Source organism: Cannabis sativa, chromosome 1 (genome assembly GCF_029168945.1).
Source record: "Cannabis sativa cultivar Pink pepper isolate KNU-18-1 chromosome 1, ASM2916894v1, whole genome shotgun sequence".
NCBI classification, from domain to species: Eukaryota; Viridiplantae; Streptophyta; class Magnoliopsida; order Rosales; family Cannabaceae; genus Cannabis; species Cannabis sativa.
In genome coordinates, this window is record NC_083601.1 from 36,216,474 (window position 1) to 36,242,167 (window position 25,694).

Below are 25,694 nucleotides of genomic sequence, written 5' to 3' on the forward strand. Positions count from 1 at the left end.
TTATTATTGGAGATTAAGAAACAATAGTCTTTTTTTTAATTTTTTTCTATGAAATATTAAATAATTTATTATTAAAAAAATAACCGATCCAATCCGCACTATTGCGGATTAGATTGTATTAGATTTAAACTATTATGTAGATCCGATTGAATCTAAAATATGAAATATGCACTTAGTGCGGATTAGATGTTGTTTGACCAAAAAAAATACAGATTGGATCGAATGAACTCCTAATAAAAATTATGGACGTGAAAACTGGTTCGTCTGCCTAATGTATCACACTTTTCATGCCCAAATTGATTATGCAAATCTCTGGCATCTTTGTACTTGTATACACTTCAATGGAGACAAGAAAGGACATTTTATCAACTAAATTTTACTTTTATTATTAAATAAATAATGATACTTGATACACACTTAAACAGCAAGCAAATAACTTCTAAAAAATAAAACCGCTGATTGGTTAAAAAGATTGCCAATCATTAGAGAATTTATAACCCGGGCTGTTAAATGCGTTTAGGGATTTTTTTGGTATAAAAATATTGCAATTACCATCATTCCTATTATACATAATAATGATTCCAGTTGTTGAACCAATTTATAATTTATTATTGGGGCGCATATGATATCATTTGGGTTTCAAAAGCAAGGTATTCAAGTAAAATGGCAATTGCAAGAAAAATTCACACTGACGCCGTCCAGTCCTGCTTAAAGTGAAACACCATTATACCTTTTTTTTCTCCATCCCAACCAAAAGAAAAGGAAGGTGAGAGGGAATGGAGGAGAAAGGAAAGGATAAAGAAAGACCAATATCCACGATGAGAGTTGCAGATCTGAGCAAAAGACAATGAATACATTGATGTATACAGGCGTTTTATATCTACTATCTAAACCCAAAGCCCATGTCAAGCTCATGACCATACATCCCATGGCTGTGTCCACCAGCACCAGGACCAGGACCAGGGCCAGGGCCAGGGCCGCCGCCACCTGTAGCAAAAGGGTGAATCTGCTTTGAATTTGACCTGAGTTCCATTTCGATAAGCCTCTGAAATGCCTCTGGATGGTTGCTTCCGCCGCCAATATCAGGTGCTGCAGACCCCAATAATGATAAAAACAAGAGCTTAGAGACGCAAACTTATCAACACTCATCTTCGAAAACACAATTTGATAGTTTAATTTTAGATGGAAATTGGGACAGATAATAAAATCAGAAGGTGGAAACAAAATTAGTACTGCCCAGGTTTTACCTGGTTGTTGCATGCCAACACTACCAAAGTTTGGGTGACCAGGCATAGGAGCACTTCGGTTTGAATGTGCAGGAAGTGGTGGGCCCCTATGTAATCCTTGAAGCAGGTTAGGTGGAAAATTGCTTGTCATGTGCATCTGCTGCGACAGAGGGTGAGGAATGGGTTGATCAAACCCAGGTGCTCTAGGGCCAGACTGATGGAAAGAAGGACGAAGCATATTCACGGGAATTTGGTGACTTAGTGAAGAATCATGATGAGTGGCAGCTTCTGGAGCCATAAACTTCATCTGGGAACCAACATTAGCAGGAAGTGAATCTAAATGATGGAACAAAGGGCCCATGTTATTCAATTGTTGATGATGGAGCTGTGGAAAAGATGGTTGAACATTAAGATTCTGGTAAGGATTACTAGACTCTGTCCTATCATAGGGGCCACGAGGGAAAGGTGGTTCTTGACCTCCCCTAATGGACCTTTCATCTCCAAAAGAGGAATTGAAGGTTGCCAACTTTCCAGCAAATTCGGCTTGCAGATTTGCAGATGAGAGCAGCTCACTTTTAACTGTATTTCCAGCTGGCATAAAGCTTTCAACATTCAGAGGCCCACTTGCTGTAATCAAGCTATCCTCTTCAGGGAAAGCAACACCAGCAGGCACATTAAATCCAACAACCTTAGACCCTATGTTAGTACGAAGATGCGATGAATTTTGTTCAGCTTGAGAGTTATCAAAGCTTAACCACTGCTCTTCAATGTTATTGTTCTGGGTTTGCTTCCTTTTATTTGCTGTTAAAACATTAATATCATGAACAGTAGTGCTAAATCCTACGTCATTTGAAGTTGGAAGGCGATTATCTACAACAGGAAAAGGAAGTCCATGGGGATCAGAGACATCATTTTTCGAAGATCCAACTGGACCCCTTTGGATGGAGACTGGAGCTCCAACTGATTGCAACTCCTTCATAAAAGCAGACCCAAATAGTGTTTCAAGAGTTAAAGAATTTGCCGAGTCAGAAACATTTTCGACTTTACCCTCTCTGGAGTTGTTAAGTGCACTGCCAATACTTGTGTCATTGATGTCATAAGAACTGTCAGAAGACAACTTGTCTGGATTGGAGGATGATTCCATTTCATTCAAGCTAGTCCCCTTCTGTAATAATGAGAGGAGGTGATGGGATGCATCACTATTAACTTTTGGCAGCTTAGGCTTTCCATCGGGGTCCCTGTGGCTCTGAACAGGTGGCCGCATGATTGAACTGTTGTCACTAATTCCTGAAAGGATCGACTGTTCAAGATCTTCACACGTAAGAACTGCAGAAACTGGCTGTGGTTTATTCTTGTACAACTGATCGACACTACCAACTATAGTAGATCCCACATCTGATGTCATAAGCTTCTCCGATATTTCAGAGTTTTGGAAGGGAAAACTAGGTAGAACATTCTCGCTTGTGTTCCCAGATACTCGAGATCCATCTTTTTCACTGCCAACTATCAATGAGAGCAAGTTATTTGGCTGCCCAGTTGACTGCTTGTTGCTAGGTTTCCTTTCTGCAATAATTTGGAAAGAAAACAGAATACATTAAGTAATTATTCAAAGGACAAACAACTGAAGTTAGAGGGCACTGAAACTAGACCCCCAAATATTAATTGAAACTAACCTTCTTCATGAAACCATTGAGCAAACTTGGAAGATTGTACAGAGTCTGGGCTCTGTATCTCATCCACTGAGTTATCATGATGCTACCATAAAGTGAAAAAACATAAGTCAATCTCAAGCCAATGACCTAGTATTCATGGATGCCTCCATAGAAGCCAATGACCTAGTATTCATGGATGCCTCCATAGAAGCAAAAGATACAAGCCAATCTCAAACAGATTTGAATGCTTTCTAAACAAAACAAAAAGAAATGGTTTATTTGCTCTAAAGCAAGATAGATACACAGACACAAACATATAGATGCGTATCTGAATATTAATCCAGAAACTATAGACAAGAAAAAGCAATGAATATAGTTTTCTCAGCATCCCAGAACTCCAAATCCGGAATTATTTCGAACACAAGAAAAAGCATTGAATAAGGCAGAATTAAAATAGGATTTTCAATTGTAATTGATCCAATAAAAAGATTCTTCAAATCAATGGAAATGTAAACTAGAAAAACTAGTATATAGCACTAAAATGGAAAATTCAATTTCGAACTATATCTGTGGATGTTTTGGAAATTGTTTAAAAACCAAATACTTGAAAACGGTTTAGATATCAGAGGACAATGCATGCAAGAAACAAAACTAAGGCCAAAACAAAACGAACTACCACCATTAAAACTGTGGTATCCTTTGATAAAACTAAATTTATTAAAATGGCATAAAAATTCACCAACCAAAGAAAAACTGGAAACACATTGGCTACAAAGAATGCCATTACATATTGTAAATACCTCAAGGGAACTAGAAGAGCCAGCAACACTTAACGCTAATGCACTGCTAAAAAGCTTATCCAGTATTGAAGTAGAAGAATTCTGAATAGACTCGCCCACAATTGATGGCACAATTACCTTCTCAGCATTAAGCTCTCCAGGCTCACTAATTGCTGAATCTTCAATGACTGGGGTGATATTAGTTTTGTTGTACAATATGCTATCGGTGCCAAATGATTTATCTGAAACATCTAGGGTAGAAGGTATGCCCACACCCTTTCCGCTATGGTTATCAATTGAGCCACGATTGCTTATACTTTCATATTGCTGCTTCCTCGAATAAATTTCTTTAGCTGATTGTTTATCCTGTTGGTCATTAGAAGTTACATTTGCAGAGGAGCTGCTTTTGCCACGCAAAAGACTGTCTTCGCGTCCAGAATTTCCAACCTACACAGAAGTATATCTTAAAATGGAAAGGTACTAAAAGACAGGAATCAAAAAAGAAACATTAAATTATCAAAATGAAATATGGGTGTTTGATAACAGACCCAATGCCATATACAAGGAGCCAGAAAGTCCAACATGTGACTGTCCTAATGCTATTAGCTCATTTAACAATGGTTGTTAACAAGCCCTACAATCTTTGGGAAGTTGGGGATCAGGAATCTCTAGCATATTATGAGTAGGTAGGTTTGATGAGTAATCAAACCCATAAACCACAAGACAGACAACTCAATCTATCCTCATAGGTGCCATTCCAAATTTCTTATGATTCAACAAGATTGTTGGAGTCAATATCCTTGATGACATGTAAAAAGATGCTCGCACAAACATATTTGTGAATGAATCAATCATTAAATATCTAATGTCGCGAAAATTGCCACACAAATGGTTAAAAATCTAAAGGCCTATAACAGCTCACTTCCAAATAATTTCAAGCCAACAAACCAAATTTGCAGAATTTCGATAATGTATAAGAAGTGAAAACTAAAACTAGAGATTCATAACTTACCACTGCTGGATGGGAATGGTTAGATTTTGCTCCAAGACTTTTATCTATAGCTGTACTCTTAAAACCTGGAGGTACAAGTGGTCTGGATGCAGGAGCTTGTGAAGGAACAGACATTTTTTCAGAACCATTATTTGAACCCAGAGGTATTGCAACATCATCTGATCCAGTGCTTCTCTTCTCTTCTTTGGAATCCTCCCGCAGGGTAGAAATGTCAAAATCAACTCTACTCTTATCTATATTAAACTTCTGTTTGTCTTGTAATGATTTATGTTGTTCCTTCCTCATTGTTTCAAAAGAAGCTGAGGGATAAGTTGTAACATGTCAATTCAACTTCAATTGGGGGCAAAACAATTAAGGGCCAAATGGAGAAGTACATGGAACTGATGTCTACAGGAAAACTCTAGGATCAAAGTACACATACCTCTTCTCTTTCTTTCCTCTTCTGCCCTATCTTCACTTGTGGAGTCGGAAGAACCAAATGTTTCATCATTCAAAGAGTCAGTACCCTCCCTACGTAAGTGAGGTACAGCCTGAAGATAATTAGATAAAAAGTTAAGCACCATTTGTCATGAATGAAACCGTGGTTGACTATTCTGATTATAAACGAGCAATTATAGTTTGAAATTGTAAAACTTCCTTGTCAGAATTTTCTAACAAATTTAACACACCAAAAGTAAACAAACCTTGTATGGACGGGGAGGTTGATACGGTTCAGTAGTTCTGTTTAGCAGGTGGCTTTCATTCTGTCTAACCTTGGATGCTGATGCTCCAGCAGCATATCCAGATGGTCTTGGAAAGGAACCACTTCCTAGAAGTCCATCATGCTCAGGTTGCTGCCACGGCCGCCTGGATTGGTTGCCGTATCGCTTTCCAGATTCTGCATAGCAATATGATAAATGCAACAGGTTGAGCATAAAATTTCATGGATCAATTGCTCTATAGAAACAGTACAAAGTTAATTTGATTTTGATCAAATCAATCACTTCCAAATTACAACATCATACTACTGTTCATGATACACGAGTTAATGAAAGTGAGGAGTCCTATGTTCATTGTGTTCTACGGGCCATTATTCATGCTAGCCTTCAGGCACACCTCAGGATTGCAGGGAGAGGCTTAAGCCTCAAATCTTTATGGGGCACACCTTGAGCATATGAGGCATGAGCTTTACATGTCTAGCTCAATCAAAATTGAGTACATCTATCTTTTTTCATTCTACACCTAATATAAGCCATGGGATCAAATTACTTAAATACAGATTAGACAGCAACTATAGAAGCGGCAGTGTTATGGTTTGGAGAGGTAACAAGGCCACAAATATCACTATATTATATTATCTATGATTTTTTTACTCCGCCTAGTTATGGTGTTATACACTATTCAAACTTCCAAATAACTGTAGCCTACAGTGTTTTACTTTTTTTAGGGGATGGCGACACGACAATTATGAAATGTTAATTAACACAAGTTTTATTTAGTATTACTTAGTCTACATAGAGGAGTATAAGTGCCTCATACATTACACCTTGGTACCTTTTTCAGGCCTTTCAAAACATTACTCTCATACAAACATCAATAAATAAATAAAAGGACAAAAAAAACACTCTTGCATTATTGGTTAATATTTTATCAAATGCCAACAGCTCACACGACTGTACATTAGTTAGCAACAAAGTTAACACATGATCCTTTAAAACAGCTAAAATATTACTTGGTTGTATTGTTGTAATTCTAAGGGCAATACACTGACCACCAAATGTAGCAGTACTACCAAAAAGGCCTAAGAGGAACTCTTATAAGAATGATATCCATTATATGTTTGGAATTAAATAGAATATCAAACATGATTAAGAACTTAAAAAGCATAGATAATTATCTTGAAATAGTCCACATACGCATGGAGGGATTCTATCACTTTGAAAACAAATTATTAATCAAAATTTCACCTGAATCCCAATCAGATTGCGAGTCACTATCTTTGTCACTTCTTCCAGAGGAACGACTTTCCCATCTTCCCTGAACTCCTCGATTATAGCCAGTTGAATCCCCTTTAGTGGGTGGGGATGACCCAAACTCATTACGCCTGAAACTATTCAGTGATAATCCACCAGCAGTTCTTTGCCGGTCTTGGGAAGCATCCTCAAGTTCACTGATAGAAGATACGCATTAGGACCAACAAGGTGTAACCTGGTTCGCTAACCCACCAAGAAAAAAAACAAGAAAAGCCAGAACCATACAGCACCCAATCCCAACTACATGAAGGAAAACAATCTAAATGTATCCATGTTAGAATCATTAAAAGATAGAACTTACCTTAAAAGTGACCGGTCGAACCCACTTGGCAACTTCTTGCAAACCTCTAAATCACTTAATGACAACAGAAAATCCCTCGTATATGAGATCTTTAACTTCCTGGAATATTCAAGCACCAATAACAAAATATTCAATAATGATATCCAGTTATCTACAAACTAAGTCAACAACCAAAAAATAAAAAAGCATAATACATTACTTTTGGGTTTCATCTTTCATTCCAGTAGGAGGCTGATCTGGTAACTGTAGGTCTTCATTTTCTAAGCTCATTTTGCAAACCCTTCTTTCAAACAATAATCCTACTCCAGTTGACTAACCTATTCTTCGTTCTCTTAACCACAAAACCCACCTTTCATTACCATAAGCAATAGTTCAAGCCAAATCGATGAAGGAAAACCCAAAATCTATAGCAGATGAGTCAATCCAAATTCCAAAGACCTTTGTCAAAAAAGAGCTCCAATACATATAGGTACTCAGAGCTATTCCAGTTCCTAACCCAGTAAAACCATTTTCAATAGTAAAAAAAAAAAAAAAAGAAAAGAAATAACAACACCTCGTCCGAATAGATTCCCCGATCCCAATCGAACCAAATCACCGAAATTTCAACCCCGCAAATTCTCAAAACCCTAAATGTCAAGCAATTTTCATTTCCCGATCCAGCTAATCCAAACTTTCAGAAGTCGCTAATTTCAAGAAAAAAGAACGGGAGAAAAATTTCCCAATTCAAACTACAAAACACATCTATATCAATATGTACATCTACGGAATCAAAGATTTTTCTGCGCCAAAAAATCAAGCCGAATTTCCACAAAATCTAACTTCTTAATAAGCATCCTGCTGAAACCAAAGAAAAAACCTAGGGTTTAGAAGTTCTCCCTTTCGGGTTCTTCTGTAAGCTCGAAAAAACGACTGAATGGATCCAAATGAAGAGAGAGATGGGGACAAAGTGACTGGAAACTTTCAGGTTGACGATCTCTTAAGCTTCTTCACCATGCGATCGATTAGAGAGAGAAATTAATAGTGCGAGAAGTAGTGGCAAGCAATCAGGCAAACAAACGCCATAAATGGGTTTTTTCTGCTTCTTCCGGAAAATAGTTTCTCCATCTTCACGGAGAAAATAGATATTATACTGACGCCTATAACTTCCATTAATATTACAATAAGACCCCCAAACTAATAATAATTATAGTATTTCAATGTGTACGAAAATTTAGTGCATATTTTTTTTAAACTATGTTATACATACAATCTAAAAGATATACATCCTTTGTAATGTTATATTAGTAAACATGTCATGTAACGAGTAAAGAGCTATATTTTTTGACATTAAGGTGTTGTTGTCTAAATTTTTTAAGGTATTTATTTTTTATGGTTTCATGATAATTTTAATATTATGGTTAATAAATTGGCTTAGTAACTCAATTTCAATAAAATTTTAATACATGATATCGTATTTTGACAAAAAAAAAACATACATCTTTAGATAATGCATATATATTTAAACAAGTTTTTAATCCATCAAAAAGTATGCACACTAATTCATAAACGACAAAGATTAAACATATTCTTGAAAAATTGGAGGACAAACTTATAAAAACCTTCAACATAGATCAAAATTAATGAAATTATATCAACTAAAAAGGAAAAAGTAGATACTATGACAACAAATACAAAAAGATTTGGCGAAATAATCTAATCAATCATCATCGTCAACACGACACGCATATTCATACAAACTAAAACCTAAAAAATACAAACAAAAAAATATACTTCAACTAATTAAGTATTTATTTGCAACGAGAAATTAAACTTAGCATTTATGACGCAAATTACATTTCTTTTATCCTATAAAGACAAATGTTCTATCTCAAGCCTCAGCTTGAAGTAAATCCAAAAACTAAAAAGGACTTTGAAATGTATATAAACAATTAGGGACTTTAATAGAATAACTTATCTACAACTTCTCAAAAACTATCCTTAGCTTGGCGTATGACACCCAAAGCTTCTGCATCATTTGTTGTGGAATGAATGTTTAATATCTGCTTGATCTCTTTACTCGAAGTTGGAAGAAATGGATTACATGCCTTCTCCAGTTTAAGGGTAGTTAGAATCATAAGCAAGCTCTTGTTGCAAAGATGAGCTACATGTGTTGCATAAGATTGGAGTGCCTCGTTCTCAGGCTCTATAGACAATGCGAACTTTGAATTACTCAATGTATATTTATGGCCACAGTATACATTTGTGTCATCTGGCAAAGACGTAATCTTTCTAATGGATGACAACATCTGTTTAGGGGTTCCTTCAAACAATTTGCCACATGATAAACTGAACAATGTATCTCCAGTGAAAATTGCCCAAAATCCAGGAAAGTAGAAGCTAATATGACATCATGTATAACCAGGAGTCTCCATAACATGCACCTCATGGCTTGCAAACATCCACTCATCCCCATCATCCAAAACAATATCAATGCCTGGAATTTTGTTTTTGTCTATCGCAGAGCCAATCACCTTTGCACCATACCTTGCTTTCAACTCCACGTTACCATCAATATGACCGTGATGATGTTGATGTAGGATTTTACTGCTTTAACCCTACACCAACAAAGGCTTAATATCAGTGTCAAAGGTCAAAAACGACCTTTACCTATCTAATTTAATCTTAGACTAAAACGGCATCGTTTAGGGCACACGACACCAAATCTAGTGTCGTTCAAAGGCTTTGGTTTAAAGACTCAGTAGAAGAGTCTAGAAACCCTAAACACCAAACACAACACACACACAGCCTCTCTGATTCGAAACCCTAGCAGAGCAAGTTCTCTTTGAGAACTTGCTCGATTCCAAGCCAGAAACCCATAATCAAACCCACACACACATAGATTTAGATTTAGTAAAATGAAAAACAAGAGTGAGGGAGAGAAAACACCAGATTTGTTTCAGAGTTCACCCAAAAATTAGGGCTACGTCTCTGTCAAGCTCGTCTCAGAGATTAGCTTGATATCCATTATCGACAATGATGCAATACAATGATTTTGGAGCTTCCTATCACAAAATCGATCAGGTAAGACTCGATTTTGTTGCTTTTACAAGTTTATTGTTTTCTCTCTTTCTGTTCTTTGTAATCTGAATCTAACTTTGTGTTCTTCTTGTGCATGTACTTCTCCTTGCTCGATAATCCTCACCACGAGAGTTTTACTCTCAGATCTGGACCAGTTCTCTCTGGATCTTGGATTCGGGACCTCGAGGCTAGGGTATAACCTTCATCACTTCTCTCTTTCTCTCTGTTCTGTGTTCTGAAGTAGATCTAGGTTTATTTGCTTTGATTCATGTATATATACTTGTTGTAGAGTCGGTTGATCAAAGTCTTAGGAGTTAGTTACAATTTAAGTTGTAACTAACTACTAAGTCTTGATCCACTAGAGGCGAAGCCACCCTAGGATTGAGTCCATTTACTTGTTTCTGTTTTTGTATTTCGCTGATGTGGATATTGTTAGATAAATTAACAATTAACCCAAGATCTATTTGTATATAACATAGAACACAATAATAAGATATAATAATTAGGTATGTGTACCTGATTGATCCATAGCAATTATCTCTGATTGATCCACAGCAGTTACTCCAATTCGATAGTGCAATACTATCAACTAAGTCTTCCTCCCTAGATCTCTAAATCAGAAGCAGTTTATTTTCTCTGATTATCAAAAGGTATACAATTGTGATGAGACAATATGTATTTATAGAGTTAGGGAGGGGACTTAGCTACAAAACCCTAGTTGGGCTGGGCCTGCTCATCAAAGGCTTCAGTCAACTAGAAAAGCCCACACTTCTGCTTCACCTAGACTTTACTCACAGATGCTAAGCCCATTAACAATTGATCACCAACAACATGGGCTAACACAGCAAAGAACTATCCAATCAACCCAAGTTTTAATAAAACCAATAAAATTTAATGTAAGCCCAAATAAAAGTCTAACATTCTCCCACTTGGGCTACATTGATTTTAATACATATATATTATATATCAAAATAATTTTGTTTGAAAACGACTCATGGGTTGAACAACAGGAAAACATTTGTGGCCACTTTAAAAACTGATAGTTCTCTGATAGCATCTCAACATACCGGTCCAATTTAACCTTTGATAATGAACTATGACAGTCATATTGTTTTTAGCTCAACAAAAGACATTCATAATCACAAATACCAAAGTATTAAATCGACATGGTCAATAAGTCTAGTAGTGTGGTAAGGAATTATGTTCAACATGTGATCAATTTAAAATAACATAATATCCTTATCAGTCCTCAATTTCACTGATACCGTGATGCTTAATAAATAAGCCAGTGAAATTAAACATACACCACTTAAAATAAGTAAGTGTCACTAAACTTGCTTAAATAATTAAGCCAACAACATATCATTGTCAATAAGCAAATAAATTTAATAGACAATGATCACAACAATATGAACCACATGCTTTCAATTCAATCATTCTCGAGAATATAACAAAACATAATTGAAAACATATCCATTCAATAATAAAAAATATTGAAACATAAAATGTAGTTCATAACTTTATTCAGAAAATTATAAATAATAATTTCTAAAAACAAACAGAAAACAAAACTCCCACTAACCCAAAAGATCAAAAGATTCTAAAATGCCCATATTAACAACATGTTTATTAAACAGCACGGCACTTAACCCTTTGGTTAGAGGATCAGCTAACATCGACTCGGTCTTGCAATTTTCAATAACAATGTCTCCTTTCTTGACCAAGTCTCTGACAGTGAGATACTTTATTTCCATATGTTTAGAAGCACTACTAATCTTGTTATTCTTTGAAAAGAAAACAGCAACATTATTATCACAATAGATTAGCATAGGTGTGGAAATAGAATCAACCACTCGTATCTCCGAAATAAAATTCTTCAGCCACAAAGCTTGCAAAGATGCCCCATAACATGCAACAAACTCAGCATACATAGTAGATGATGTGATCAAAGTCGTTTGACACTCTTCCAAGAAATAGCAGCACCTGCCAAGGTGAAAATATAGCCAGAAGTTGACTTTAAATCATCTACACAACCACCAAAATCTGAATCTGAATAACCAACAACTCGAAGATTGTCAACCTGCTTATACACAAGCATAAAACTCTTCGTTCTTTGCAAATATCTCAAAACTTTTTTGGCTGCAACCCAATGATCAAGACCAGGATCAGATAAATATCTCCCAAGAACATTGACTACGAAAGCTATGTCAGGTCGAGTGCAAACCTGAGCATACATCAAACTCCCTACTACACTTGCATAAGGGATGTTCTTCATTGCTCCTCTTTCCAAGTCGTTCTTAGGACATTCCGCTTAGTGAACTTGTCCCCTTTCGTAATAGGAACGAACCAGACTTTACATAAATCCATGTTGAACCTTTTGAGCACACGATTAATGTAAGCTTCTTGAGATAAGCCAAGAACTTTTCGATTCCTGTCACGATGGATCTCAATCCCCAAAACATAGGATGCCTCTCCAAGATCTTTCATATCAAAATTGGAAGACAGAAAATTTTTGGTCTCATTTAGTAGTGACAAATCACTTTGACGGCAAGTAAAATGTCATCTACATATAGAACAAGAAAAATATAACGACTCCCACGATCTTCATATAAATACAACGATCAAACTTGTTCTCTACGAAACCAAACGATGTCACAACCTTGTCAAACTTCAAGTACCACTGGCGAGATGCCTGTTTGAGACCATAAATGGATCGTTTCAACTTGCAAACCAAGTGTTCTTTTCCATTCTCCTTGTAGCCTTCAGGTTGAGACATATAGACTTCCTCATTCAATTCTCCATTCAGAAAAGCAGTTTTAACATCCATTTGATGCAATTCTAAATCAAAATGCGCAACTAAGGCCATAATAATTCTGAATGAATCTTTAGTGGAAACAGGTGAGAAAGTTTCAGTGTAATCAATACCTTCTCTTTGAGTAAAGCCTTTAGCCACTAAACGCGCTTTAAACCTTTCAATCCGTCCCTTTTTATCCCTTTTAGCCTTTAAACTCCACTTACAACCTATTGGTTTAAAACCATCGAGTAATAAAACTAGCTCCCATACACCATTTTTCTTCATGGAGTCGATCTCATCATCCGTTGCCGTTAACCATTTTGAAGATTGTGGACTATTAAGTGCTTCACTAAAAGTGACGGGATCCACAAAATGATCAATATCATATTCTCCTTCTCCAAGATAAACAAAATTATCATGACACTTTGTTGACTTCTTTTGTCTACGAGATCTTCTTAGAGGAGGTACTTCTGGAATAACTTCTCTTTGTTGATCATTGTTTTGAATAACATCTTCCACAACTGGAATTTCTTCAATAACAGGATTCTCATTAACAATAGGAGCTTCATCATTAATAGGACCTTCATCAATAATAGGACCTTCATCATCTTCGATATCGGGAGCAATATATTCATCAACACTGGGAGCATTACCAACTGGAGTAGGATGGAGACTACTATTATCATCTCTTGAAAATGACATAGGAATACAAATTCCTTTAGATGACTCCCCCATTTCAAGAGATGTTGAAGGAATTTTTTCAGCAACATCAAATTCCAGAAATTTAGCAGTCTGAGATTCAACAATTCGCGTACCACGAGTGGGACAGTAAAAGCGATAGCCTTTTGAGCGCATTGGATAACCAATGAAATAACAGCGATTTGTTCTCGGATCTAACTTTTTCAAATTAGGATCATAAATCTTTACTTCAGCTGGACAACCCCATACACGAAGATGATTTAGACTAGGCTTCCGCCCAGTCCATAACTCAAAAGGGGTCTTGGGAACAGATTTACTGGGAACACGATTTAAAATATAAGTTGCAGTCATAAGTGCTTCACCCCATAAAAACTCTGGAAGATTTGTTCTACTCATCATACTTCTAACCATATCCATGAGAGTGCGATTTCTCCTTTCAGCAACGCCATTTTGCTCAGGTGAACCAGGCATAGTGTATTGAGCAACTATACCATTTTCTTGTAAGTACTCTGCAAAAAGCCCCATGTGTTGTCAGTTACGTATAACGACCATAATATTCTCCTCCACGATCGAATGAACAACTTTGATGACTCTTCCTAATTGTTTCTCAACCTCATTTCGAAAAATTTTGAGTTTATCAAGGGCGTCAGATTTTTCTTTAATTAAATAGGTGAATCCATAACGAGAAAAATCATCAATAAAAGTGATAAAATACTTATTTCTGCACAATGTGGTGGAATAAGGACCACTGATGTCTGTGTGGATAATTTCCAATAAAGATTGACTGCGATTTGCAGTCTTCTTTCTTGTCTTAGTCAATTTTCCACGAGTACAATCAACACAAGTATCCCAATCAGAAGCATCAAGAGGAGGAAGTATTTCAGATTTAATTAAACGATCAACCCTTTCTCTGGAAATATGACCCAATCTTTTGTGCCATAACAATAAGGATGTTTCCTTAATATGAGGTCTTTTACCCACAGTATTCACAACATTAAAAGAGGAATCTAAAGGAGCCAATGACAACTTGTAAAGACCATCAGAATAAAAGCAATTTCCAATAATTCGAGAGTCAAGCATAATGTCAACATTATCATTTGCAAAATGAAAAGAATATCCTTGTTTAACCAAAAGCGGAAGCGAAACTAAATTCCTTTTAAAAGTAGGAACATAAAAAGTATTGTTCAGAATAATCTTATCACGAGACTGTAATTCAAGAATAAATGTTCCGACATAGATAACGTCAACTCCAATATCATTGCCCACTTTAAGCTTGGACTCCCTCTCACTTGGCTTCCTGAGATCCTTTAGCCCCTGTAAGGAAGCAGAAACATGAACAGTAGCACCACTGTCTAACCACCAAGAATCAATAGGAACATCAACTAGATTAGATTCAAAACAAACACATGCCAATGGATTACCTGATTGTGCCTGCTTCTTTTCTAACCAAGTCTTAAATTTGTGACAGTCCGTTCTCCGATGCCCCAATTTTTCACAAAAGTAACACTTCACATTAGAGTATTTGGACTTTCCGTTGTTATTCTTCTGTTTATTCTTATGCTCCTTACCATTACCATTCTGTTTAGTAGCACCATCATTTTTATTCTTGAATTTTCCTTTTCCTTTGTTGGGCTTGAGGTGAGAAACATAGTTAGCAGATTCATTCTTCTCCCTTTTAAGCTTGCTTTCTTCACTACACACCGAGAAATTAGGTCGCCGATAGTCCATGTTTGATTGTAAGTGTTGTAAGTGTTTGTCTTGATAAGGCTGAAAGAGGCAGGAAGAGCATGAAGAGCTCGATGAATAATGAAAGAGTCAGGAAGAGGAATATTATGATCTTTCAACTTGGACTGAACATTCACCAATTTCAGAATAAAATTTCGCACTCCTTTTAATTCATCATACTTAATGGTTGTCATTTCATCCATAAGATGTCCAGCTTCAGCGTTTTCTCCAGTGTCGTATAATTTTTCTACAGCATTGAAAAACTCTTTGGCATTTGTAGTGTCTGGCAAACCACTCAATAGATGTTCAGGAATGGATCTTTTCATAGTAAGAAGACTAAGTCGACTTGACTTTTCCCATTGTGCATGATGAGTTCTCTCGACGCAGGTACATCTTTGAGTACGATAAGATCAGCAGGTTTTTCTTCTCGTAGGCACAAGTCCAAATCCATTATGCCTAAAGTAAATTCCACATCTCGTTTCCATGTCTTGTAGTTGGAAGCATTCAAAATATGGATGGAAGCATTATTGTTGTTCACAGAAAAGGAGACTGAAAAATTCAAAAATTAAAACTTGAATAAGCAATATGAGCAATGTATTAGAAAATATTGTAGAATCAACTGGTCATTATAAACTCCCCTTTGGGGTGAGAATATAACACACACATGATTTACCTTCATGAAGTTAACAACAAAGAAAAAATACATATCATTTAAGAATTTTATTACCTTTGGGCAAATAAATTTCTTAAAAAAATATGTATTAATTCAAGCAAAAAAAAATAATAATAAATTTATATATTTAAATTATTACCTTTGGGCAAATAATTAAAATATATACATTTAATATTAACTCACTTCATGGAATGTGAACTAATATATGTAAATACTACCTTTGGGCAAGTAATTACACATATAGTCAACCAAAAATATAATATTTTCTTTAACATGTGAAATTTGGTGATAAATCAATCATTGAAAATTAATAATTTTCAACCAAATTTCCAAAAGAGATATATAATTGCTTTTATTATATTGATAATAAAAAAAATAAAGTGTCCACCATAACACATTATTTTTATATCAAATAATCAAGTTTTATAACTTTAGAACAACAATTAATCAAAAGATGTGAATATAAGAAAATTGGTGGAGACTACATAGTCAAAATAAATTAAATAAGAGAGTGACTATGTTTTATGGAACGAGAAGAAACTCAAAAAATTTTCTATGATTGACAAATTTCGAAAAATCATCAAAAATTATTTTTAATAATTTTTTAACTGCATAATTATCATTAAAATAATAATAATTATTAAACGGAGTCAAAAAATTAATTAAAAATCATAGAAAAATCAGAAATTGAATTTTAAGCACGATGGAAAAAAAAACGTCGAAAAACGACACTCTAGGACGCCTCACGCGCCCCCACGCGCCTCCTGCGCGAGTGGGCGTTGCGGCTGGGCAGGTCTTCTTCAACCTTGGGCGGGTCTCCAGTCGGGTCACGCGACCCGGTTCTCTCCGATTCGGGTCTGGTTGTTTTTTCCGGCCAAAAACCGACGAAAAGATGGGGATTTTGGATGGGTTTTGATCGGGAATCAATTTCTAGTTGATTTACACTATTAATTTCGTGTATTAAAAAATAAATGGGTAGATCTATGGCTAAAATCAATCCCAAAATTGAAGAACACAAAAGAAAAAAAAATTGTAATGCTAATCTTAGTTTAAATCCGAAATTAATTATGTAGGAACAATCTTAAACAATTGATAATGACAAATCTATCATCAATTTTAGATCAAAAACCATAAAATCAAAACACACAAATTATAATTTCATATTATAATTATATAAACCCTAAAACTTTAAATTTAAAATTCTCTTAATATACACAATGATTTCATGCATATAATATATCAATAGAACAAGAATTTAACGATAAACAAAACCCCTGAAGTTTTAAGATTTATAAACAAAAAATTGCACATAAAATAATAACGAAATTGATATGTAATTTTAGATAATTAACATATAAAAATTAATTATACTAATTATAGGTTCTAAATCATATACAATAGGCAATCTGATACCACATGTTAGATAAATTAACAATTAACCCAAGATCTATTTGTATATAACATAGAACACAATAATAAGATATAATAATTAGGTATGTGTACCTGATTGATCCATAGCAATTATCTCTGATTGATCCACAGCAGTTACTCCAATTTGATAGTGCAATACTATCAACTAAGTCTTCCTCCCTAGATCTCTAAATCAGAAGCAGTTTATTTTCTCTGATTATCAAAAGGTATACAATTGTGATGAGACAATATGTATTTATAGAGTTAGGGAGGGGACTTAGCTACAAAACCCTAGTTGGGCTGGGCCTGCTCATCAAAGGCTTCAGTCAACTAGAAAAGCCCACACTTCTGCTTCACCTAGACTTTACTCACAGATGCTAAGCCCATTAACAATTGATCACCAACAACATGGGCTAACACAGCAAAGAACTATCCAATCAACCCAAGTTTTAATAAAACCAATAAAATTTAATGTAAGCCCAAATAAAAGTCTAACAGATATTTGTGTGTAAGGGACTGGTTATAAGTGGAATTTACTCAACAGTTGAGTATTCAAAATGTATGTCAATTTGTCAAATTTCTATTTTTCTCACTTAAAGCTTCAATAACAGCACAACTTCAAAAGGATCAATCGCACCAATTGTGCCTGGTATCCACATCATGCAGAAGATACACATACTTATCGCTAAGGTATGGTATCAATTCAATTTGCAATGAGGATGACATATTAGCAACACTACAAAACTGATCAACTCGAAGGGTTCTACTAGCTCCAGGTCTTTAATGGAGAAGAGAACATCCTCATAAACCCATACAACAAGCCTTTTATGTGGCAAAGTTGTCTCATACCCTGCCATACAGAAAACCCACTTCTTACCCTAGAATAACAAGGTAAGGAGCCCATTGCACATGAGGATGCCCTAGAGATCATCTGCATCCCCTTCCTTTCCGACCAACTTCTTCGACTCACCTTTCTTTTTTCCTCTTCAACAATCTCAGAGGAACAGAGGAGAAGAAGAAGAGAAAGAAAGAGAAATAAAAATGGTGTGTTGGTTCTGATTTATTAGTTATATAATCGCCAATCGGAAATTATATTTATTACTATAGTAAATTACACATGTTATTTTGAAACCTGTATTTTGCAAAATAAAAATATTTAAAATTGAGTTCAAGGTCCTATTTTTACTATTTTAGAAAATATAAGATTTATTTTATTATTTAACAAAATATAAAGTCCAATTAATAATTTTTACAAAATATAAAATTCAAAATAATATTGGGTGATCCTACAATGCACCCCTTAAAAGGAATGTATTGATGCACCCTTGACTTGTTTCGGCATCCAGAAGAACTTTTTAGGCTATTTTTTTTTTTTTCATATTCATGTACGTTATAGCTATTTAAGATAATCTACAAAATTTTGAGAAATTCAGAATAATTTACAATATAGAAAACAATGTTCAAACTGTCTATTTTACACGCGTATAAAATAAAATAGTCACGCATGCAACACACTGTTTGAAAGTATTTTTCGGCATGTTAAACTTTTCTAAATTTCTTAAAATTTTACAAGATGTCTTAAATAACTATAACGTACACGATCATGAAAAAAATTTGACTAAAGAATTATTTCGGGTGCTAAAACAGATAATGGTGCATCAATATATCTATTTTAAGGGGTGCATTGTAGAATTTCCCAATAATATTTACCCTCTAAAAAATATGTGAAAAATAATAATAAAAAAAGGGTTGTTTCATCAATTAAATTCACCCGGATGGCCAATACGGCAATACCTTAACCTTATCTCATTCCATTTGCAAAGATAACAACAAACAGAAACCCCTCAGCTTAAGTTTATTTACGGAAAAACCAATTAAAAGAGACTCATATTGGCATTTGTAGTAAATAAAGTCAAATTCGAGGCCCTTTAGCCAGCCTTTTCCTCGCTAAACCCAATCTCTACACTGAAAAGGCCTTTCAACTCAAATTCATATAGTGAGAAAATATAGATAACGAAGCTTCATTTCCATGGCGTCCCCCTCGCTCTTAGGGTCCACTACGTCGTCGTTTCACGGCCAGTTCCCGGCCATTCAACCTCCATTGCTTTCCGCACGAATTCCTTACGGAAATGGATGTGGGATTGTCTCGGTGAGAGCCATGGCGAGGCCTGTGTTGGTTGAGAAGTCCGAGTCAGAGAAGGTCCAACGGCTGAAAACCACTTACCTCGAGAAAATTGTTCCTCTGCTCATGGAAGAGTTTTCCTACAAGAACATCCTCGAGGTGAAACGAACATTTGCTATCGTGATGTTAATTCGTTTGTTCTTTTGATTGTTTGTGCAATGGCATACTTCATTTTTGCATTTGGGTTGGAAAAAAATAAAAATTGGACTAATATTGAAGACATGATTATTTGGGTGCACTTTTTCGTTTGTTTGTATGGAGGAAAATTAGGATAATTAATTACTTTAGTTTATTGTTTGCAATATTAAAATTGAAACAAAATGCTGAAAAACTATTTTGTGAAATAGTATATTATGCGTGGTTGATTGAGTATGGTGTTAGTGTCTTCAACTTTGTTGTAGAGTATGGTGTAGTCTAAAAGAAAGGTTTATTCAATAAGTGTAACTAACCTTTTCTTTTAAAAAATCCCCTTTAGAGAGAGAGAGTTTGATTGTTTACAAAATTATATTTTTTGGGTTTTTCATTGGTTGCTAAGAAAATTAGAATGCTAAATAGTTGAGCTTTAAATTCAACAAGTTTGGCCTTTAGCATTCCAGTAACTAGTTTTTGAAGCTCTCTAGATATAATGCCTGCCGTACCATTCTTCTGTTTTTTTAGCAGCTCAATATTTGAAGGTAGGATTTGGACTTGGGTACTTAGCAATTGTTATTTTCCTGTGTTCACCACAAATGTTTGCTATCGCCACTGTCTAGGTTCCAAAGGTAGAAAAGATTGTGGTGAATTCTGGTATTGGAGATGCTCAGCAAAATGCAAAAGGGCTTGAAGCTGCAATGAATGATATGGCACTCATTACCGCGCAGAGACCTGTAAGGACACGAGCAAGGAATTCCATTGCTACCTTCAAAATCAGAGAAGGTCAACCACTAGGAATTGCTGTCACACTTAGAGGAAATGTGAGTATTTTGTCTATTAAGTATTGAGTTTTAGTTTGGCCGTGTTTTATTTTATCATTGTTATCTACTTATCTGTCAGAAACAATTTGGCCTGTTTTGTATGTCATAAACATCCATTGTTTTTGCATTTCATTATTGAAGGAATACCCTGATGTTGCAGACTCGGTAGTACTAAAAATGTTTAGTGATATGGAATCCTCTTTGCTAGCCTTATACAATAACCATTTTATATTTTCATTTGCAATGGAATTATGTCTTTGGTAACAGTTAGTTACAAGCCAGTGAACAAATATAAGTCATAAATGGTGTCAGCACGAGGAGCTTGATAGCTCTTTCATTTTCCTTTCATGACAGTGTCTTTTGAGTGTCTAGAATTACTTAAAATGGTACTGAACTTTCATTGTTGACTAATCATATGGAACTCTAGCTGATTAAGTGGCTACACGACAGGATCACACTAGTATTATGGTCAAAGTGACAAAATGGAAACGAGTAGAAAGTTGTAATGGCTAGCTTAACCAATTCATTTACATGCATTGCTCATCTCATTTCGTATCTGATGAAGCTTTTGTAAAGTTACATTCAAGAAACTAGAAAGTGTATCATTCTGCTATTGCTTTCAATATCATTTATGTTAGAGCCTAACAAAATGAATCTTATGCTGTGACTCATTGCTGCTTCTCAAATTTTGAAGGTGATGTACTCATTCCTCGATCGCCTTGTTAACTTGGCGTTTCCTAGGACAAGGGATTTCCAAGGTGTGAATCCAAATAGCTTTGATGGACATGGGAATTACTCTGTCGGAATTCGTGAACAGAGTGTGTTCCCGGAAATCAGGTTTGATGCCCTTGGTAAGCCCATGGGAATGGATGTTTGCATTGTCACTACTGCTAAAACAGATAAAGAAGGCCAAAGACTATTAGCTCTCATGGGCATGCCCTTCAGAGAGGGTGGAGGTGCCACATCACTGGTGCGCAAGAAGAAGCTCAGGGCTCACCACTTCGATTCCAAATCTAGAGGAAGAGCCCGGAAATGAAAACAAAAGTTGCCATTTTCTACTTGAGGGTTTGTTGATGCATTTTGCTCTGTTCTCAATTCTCTTAAGCACATGGGTTAAAGATAAAATATGGCTTCGGTTGTGTAAATTATGGCGTTGTTGCTGATGTTAAATTTTGTAATTGCGTTATTGTTAGACAAATTCTTTTTGCATATTATTATTATTTTGGGGAAATTATATAATCTACGTCATTTTTTAGTAGGCCTCATCTCATGGGGCGAAGTACCGAACAACCCCGTTGTTGTGATCAATGGTGTTATTGGTCACAAACTATTCTAATAAAATATGGAATTTAGAACTAGATTTAAAAATCTTACCTTTTATTTTTCAATGGAATTTTTTTTTTTTTAAAAATCTTCTTAACATGCTATTCGAAATGTTATTTTCCAATTTTTATTATTTCATAATTTTTAAGATAATTTTGTACATAGTTAGGCCAACGTTAAGGTATCGATATAAAATAACCCATGATTGAATTTTACCAACCATGAATAATAGTCTTTGCCAAACTTTAAATTGTAAATCTACAAAACAACATCAAAAATATTATAATTCAAAATAAAAAAAAGTTTAAATATGTGTTTTTCATTCTATTATACATGACAAGTGCATTGAAGTGCTTGGATTTAGTTTCTACTTAGTATAATTGTATATAAATTGAACACAAATAGTCAAACTAAGGGAAAGGTCTAGTCATTCCAAATAATAATATTAAATAATTATTTGTTAAATTCTAAAGATTACCGATAACAAATGCATTGCAAAAATCTGCTAATACTCAAATCTAATATTTTGACGAGATGACAGGTAATTAACTACCTTATTTTTATGAAAGAAGACATGACTTTGGAGGCGTAACCTTTGAATTTGATTATCTTCTGAGAAATCTCTGGTTTAGTCGGCAAACCACAAAAATCCAAAAGTCACCCTGATTCTGAAAAAAAGAATAAGATGATGGGTTTTTATCAGATAGCATTGGGAGGTGGAGGAGTTCATGGAGTTGGTGTTTCAATGGCCAAATCTTGCCTCATGAACGCAGAGCAACCCACAGTTCCTGATCTCTCTACTGAACGTTCCATTTTAGGAAGTGGGTCCTCCTTTTCTCGCCGCCGCGACCTTGTTTTCATCGTTAATCCTCGAGGTTAGTGAGGTCTCTCTCTCTCTCTCTCATGGTGGGTTCGAGTTCTTACTGGTTTCTTACATGGAATTTGGAGCAGGTGCAAATGGCAGGACAGGGAAGGAATGGAAAAAGCTGCTTCCATATCTAAGGTCTCGACTCGGTTCAAATTGTAATGTGCGTTTTCCCTCCCTCTCATTTTTTGTTGTAAATTTATCATTAGCAATTTGTTCGAAATCATTGTTTTTATTTGGTTATGATTGTGGACTCTAGCAACTATCGATGTTAATTCTAGTTTCAATTGGTCTTGGATGAATTAGTTTATTATATTATATAATAATTTTGTTTCCGCCTAACATTGTTATAGATTTATTGATTATGGTTCATGCTAAATTACTGTTCTTGGAACTTATAGAGTCTATAGTCAAGTCAACTAGATATCATTTATATCTAAATGGGTTGAGCTTGGACTAGTTTTCTTATTTAGTGTGTGGTTTATCCTTTTATTTTATTACTTGTTTACGCTAAATTGTCTTCATTTATTGAAAACAATCTTCAAAATTGTTGGCAGATAAGTGAATCATTGACTTCAGGCCCTTCTCATGCAATTGACATAACAAGAGAGGTAGGAATCCTGGAGTTTTATTGTTTGAGATTTGAGCAAAACAGAAATCTTGGATGGATCACTTTCAAGAAATTGGTTTCTCATATGAGTTTCATATTTTTGTGTGTAGGCTATTAGAGAAGGTGCAGATGCTGTTATCGCAGTTGGAGGAGATGGAACTCTTCATGAGGTACTACCTGATTTGCACCAAACTCTTTCAAGATTGCATCAAGATCTTTTGCATCAGTCATCCTTATTCTTTATGATTATCTTTTCTTTTCTGTTTTTTTTTTGGTATAATGAAGGTTGTTAATGGATTCTTCTGGGCTGGAAAAGCTGTCACTAATCATGACAGAGAAGCCACACATTCAACTGCACTTGGTGTAAGTGCTTTACCATTAGGAGATTTTTACATCATATTTGGTTTTATGCTCCTTCACAACTGCAGCATAAGTGACCAGTGAGACTAACTGATAATTTGACTGATCTATTATATTTTTTTACTTTCTGCAGCTGATTCCCTTAGGAACAGGTTCTGATTTTGCCAGAACACTTAGCTGGTGAGTTTATGCATTTCAAGCTGCTTTCATTTAATATCACTAGTATTCATTTACTTTGTCAATGTTTAATCATTACCTGTTTAGATTATTAACTGATTGCATTTTTAAAGGCCAAACAATCCTGCTGAGGCCATTGAACGAATATATAGAGGTTTTATTTCTTCTCTTACTTTTCTGTTTTCCCTTGTGATTCATTTTTCACTCAGATATAGTCCTCTCTGTATATCGCATTTACTTCATCGTGTGACTACTAATGTGGTTTTTTTCTCATCACCTTTCATAGGACACAGGTCACGAATAGATATTGGTGTCATTGATGGAGAAAAAGGAGAATCCCATTACTTCTTGAATGTTGCTGATATTCATTTGTAAGGTTCCTCAGGAAATATTATTGTTGAGTTTCAACAAGAACTCATTCTAATCTTATTAACTCTTTGTACTTTTTTTTTTTGTGTTTTGAAATATGTGCAGGAGTGCAAAAGCAGGATTTTTTGCCTCAAGATACAAGAAATTTGGAAACTTGTGCTATGTTATTGGTGCTTTGCAAGCCTTTATTGGGCACCGTAATCAGGACCTCAGAATCAAGGTAGATATGTTTCACTAATCTCAGAAAGAGATTATAATTTCTTTTCTACATTTGTAATTCATATCCTACTACTAGACACCATCACATTGCTTACTTATTTTCCATTCTAACATTATTTGGCATCAATGTGTGTTTTTTTTCTATTTAATATATAGGTTAATGAAGGTGAGTGGCAAACATATCCTCAAGTGACAGCCCTTTGCATTGGTAATGGAAAGTATTTTGGTGGCGGCATGAAAATTACACCAAATGCTGATCCATCTAGTGGTGATTTTGAGGTAGAAATATGCTTCTCTTCTTTCTCTCTATCTGAAAAAGTAAAACAAATCAACCTTATTTATTGCTCAGTTAATAATTTATATTCAATACTGAATTTCGGCTTCCTTTTTGCTTGCAGGTAGTGATTCTTCAAGATTTTAAGTGGTATGACTTTGTTCTCAAACTACATAAGCTATACAATGGCACACATTTATCAGTAACAAACGTTTCTTCAATAAGGTACCTCCTATTTTCTTGAATCAAGCTCTCCTATGCAGTAACTGTAATGATACTAATCGTGCATAGCTATTCGGTTTTCGATCATGTATCATGTGTTCAATCTTTACACATTGTTATGTGATGCAGGGTGCACTCCATCGAAGTGGAAGACATTTCAGGAAGTGGAAGCATATTTGTTCAGTCGGATGGAGAGCATCTCGGGTTCCTGCCGAGGAAGTTTGGCATAATACCGGCTGCTATCGAGATGATATGCTGAGGTTAAATTCAGAACTTGTAGTTTTTCAGTGCTGGCTTACACCCTATGGATGAGCAGTTTGGAAAAGACGTAAACAGAGAAAAAGCACCATCGTTTGGGGTAGAAGAAGATATTGGAGGGTTTTAGGCTTCTTGGGAGGACTCTTGTGCATATTTATTTGGGAAAAGGAAAGAGATGTTGTCATTTTTTTTTTCTTCTTCTTTTTGCTGAAGAGAAAAGATTATGATCTTTAAGCATTTCCTTCAGGTTTTGAACTATATGGTAGTGTCTCTTTCATTTTTTTGTACGGCATTTCTTTTTAACAAGAACAAAGGAAAAGGTAGACGATTATTCTTTATTCATTTTATGAAAGGGAATAGAGGATTATTCCATTCATTAGAATTTATGTTATTAAATTTCCTTACAGTAAAAAATATAAGAAAGTCTAGTATTTGCCCCTAAAATCACCATGTGGCGGAGGCGATGGCGTTGTTCCATGGCCTTTCTCTTTGTATCCGGTTCACCGGTTGGGTTTTTTTTGAATGTTACAATTTTCTTTGAT

At 35.2% G+C, this 25,694-nt stretch overlaps 4 protein-coding genes across 6 annotated transcripts; 2 read left to right on the forward strand and 2 right to left on the reverse strand.

The window, feature by feature from the left end:
• Positions 1-588: 588 nt before the first annotated feature.
• On the reverse strand, positions 589-8,114 carry LOC115706410 (uncharacterized). 3 transcript variants are annotated; one of them, XM_030634055.2, is made up of 10 exons: positions 7,182-8,111; positions 6,983-7,081; positions 6,616-6,818; positions 5,353-5,546; positions 5,091-5,199; positions 4,670-4,968; positions 3,796-4,104; positions 2,900-2,981; positions 1,248-2,789; positions 589-1,089 (listed from the first exon to the last, which is right to left on the reverse strand). In XM_030634055.2, exons 1-10 carry the CDS (start codon positions 7,250-7,252, stop codon positions 884-886), a joined length of 3,114 nt encoding a protein of 1,037 aa, XP_030489915.2. In that variant the 5' UTR covers positions 7,253-8,111; the 3' UTR covers positions 589-883. The 3 variants fall into 3 exon arrangements, with proteins under 3 accessions (XP_030489915.2, XP_030489914.2, XP_060964313.1); XM_030634054.2 differs by having other exon boundaries at positions 3,679-4,104; XM_061108330.1 differs by having other exon boundaries at positions 589-2,789; positions 3,679-4,104; positions 7,182-8,114.
• An 832-nt stretch (positions 8,115-8,946) lies between these two features.
• On the reverse strand, positions 8,947-9,986 carry LOC115703613 (hydroxyacylglutathione hydrolase 2, mitochondrial-like). Its single transcript, XM_061109396.1, has 3 exons — positions 9,946-9,986; positions 9,381-9,565; positions 8,947-9,281 (listed from the first exon to the last, which is right to left on the reverse strand). Exons 1-3 carry the CDS (start codon positions 9,984-9,986, stop codon positions 8,947-8,949), a joined length of 561 nt encoding a protein of 186 aa, XP_060965379.1.
• Positions 9,987-19,078: 9,092 nt separating this feature from the next.
• LOC115706414 (large ribosomal subunit protein uL5c) lies at positions 19,079-21,706 on the forward strand. Its single transcript, XM_030634060.2, has 3 exons — positions 19,079-19,621; positions 20,275-20,475; positions 21,170-21,706. Exons 1-3 carry the CDS (start codon positions 19,370-19,372, stop codon positions 21,509-21,511), a joined length of 795 nt encoding a protein of 264 aa, XP_030489920.1. The 5' UTR covers positions 19,079-19,369; the 3' UTR covers positions 21,512-21,706.
• Positions 21,707-22,225: 519 nt separating this feature from the next.
• On the forward strand, positions 22,226-25,534 carry LOC115708206 (sphingoid long-chain bases kinase 2, mitochondrial). Its single transcript, XM_030636417.2, has 12 exons — positions 22,226-22,673; positions 22,750-22,826; positions 23,221-23,274; positions 23,384-23,443; positions 23,559-23,636; positions 23,767-23,813; positions 23,924-23,964; positions 24,097-24,181; positions 24,285-24,399; positions 24,555-24,677; positions 24,797-24,897; positions 25,024-25,534. Exons 1-12 carry the CDS (start codon positions 22,484-22,486, stop codon positions 25,151-25,153), a joined length of 1,101 nt encoding a protein of 366 aa, XP_030492277.2. The 5' UTR covers positions 22,226-22,483; the 3' UTR covers positions 25,154-25,534.
• The last annotated feature ends 160 nt before the right edge of the window (positions 25,535-25,694 follow it).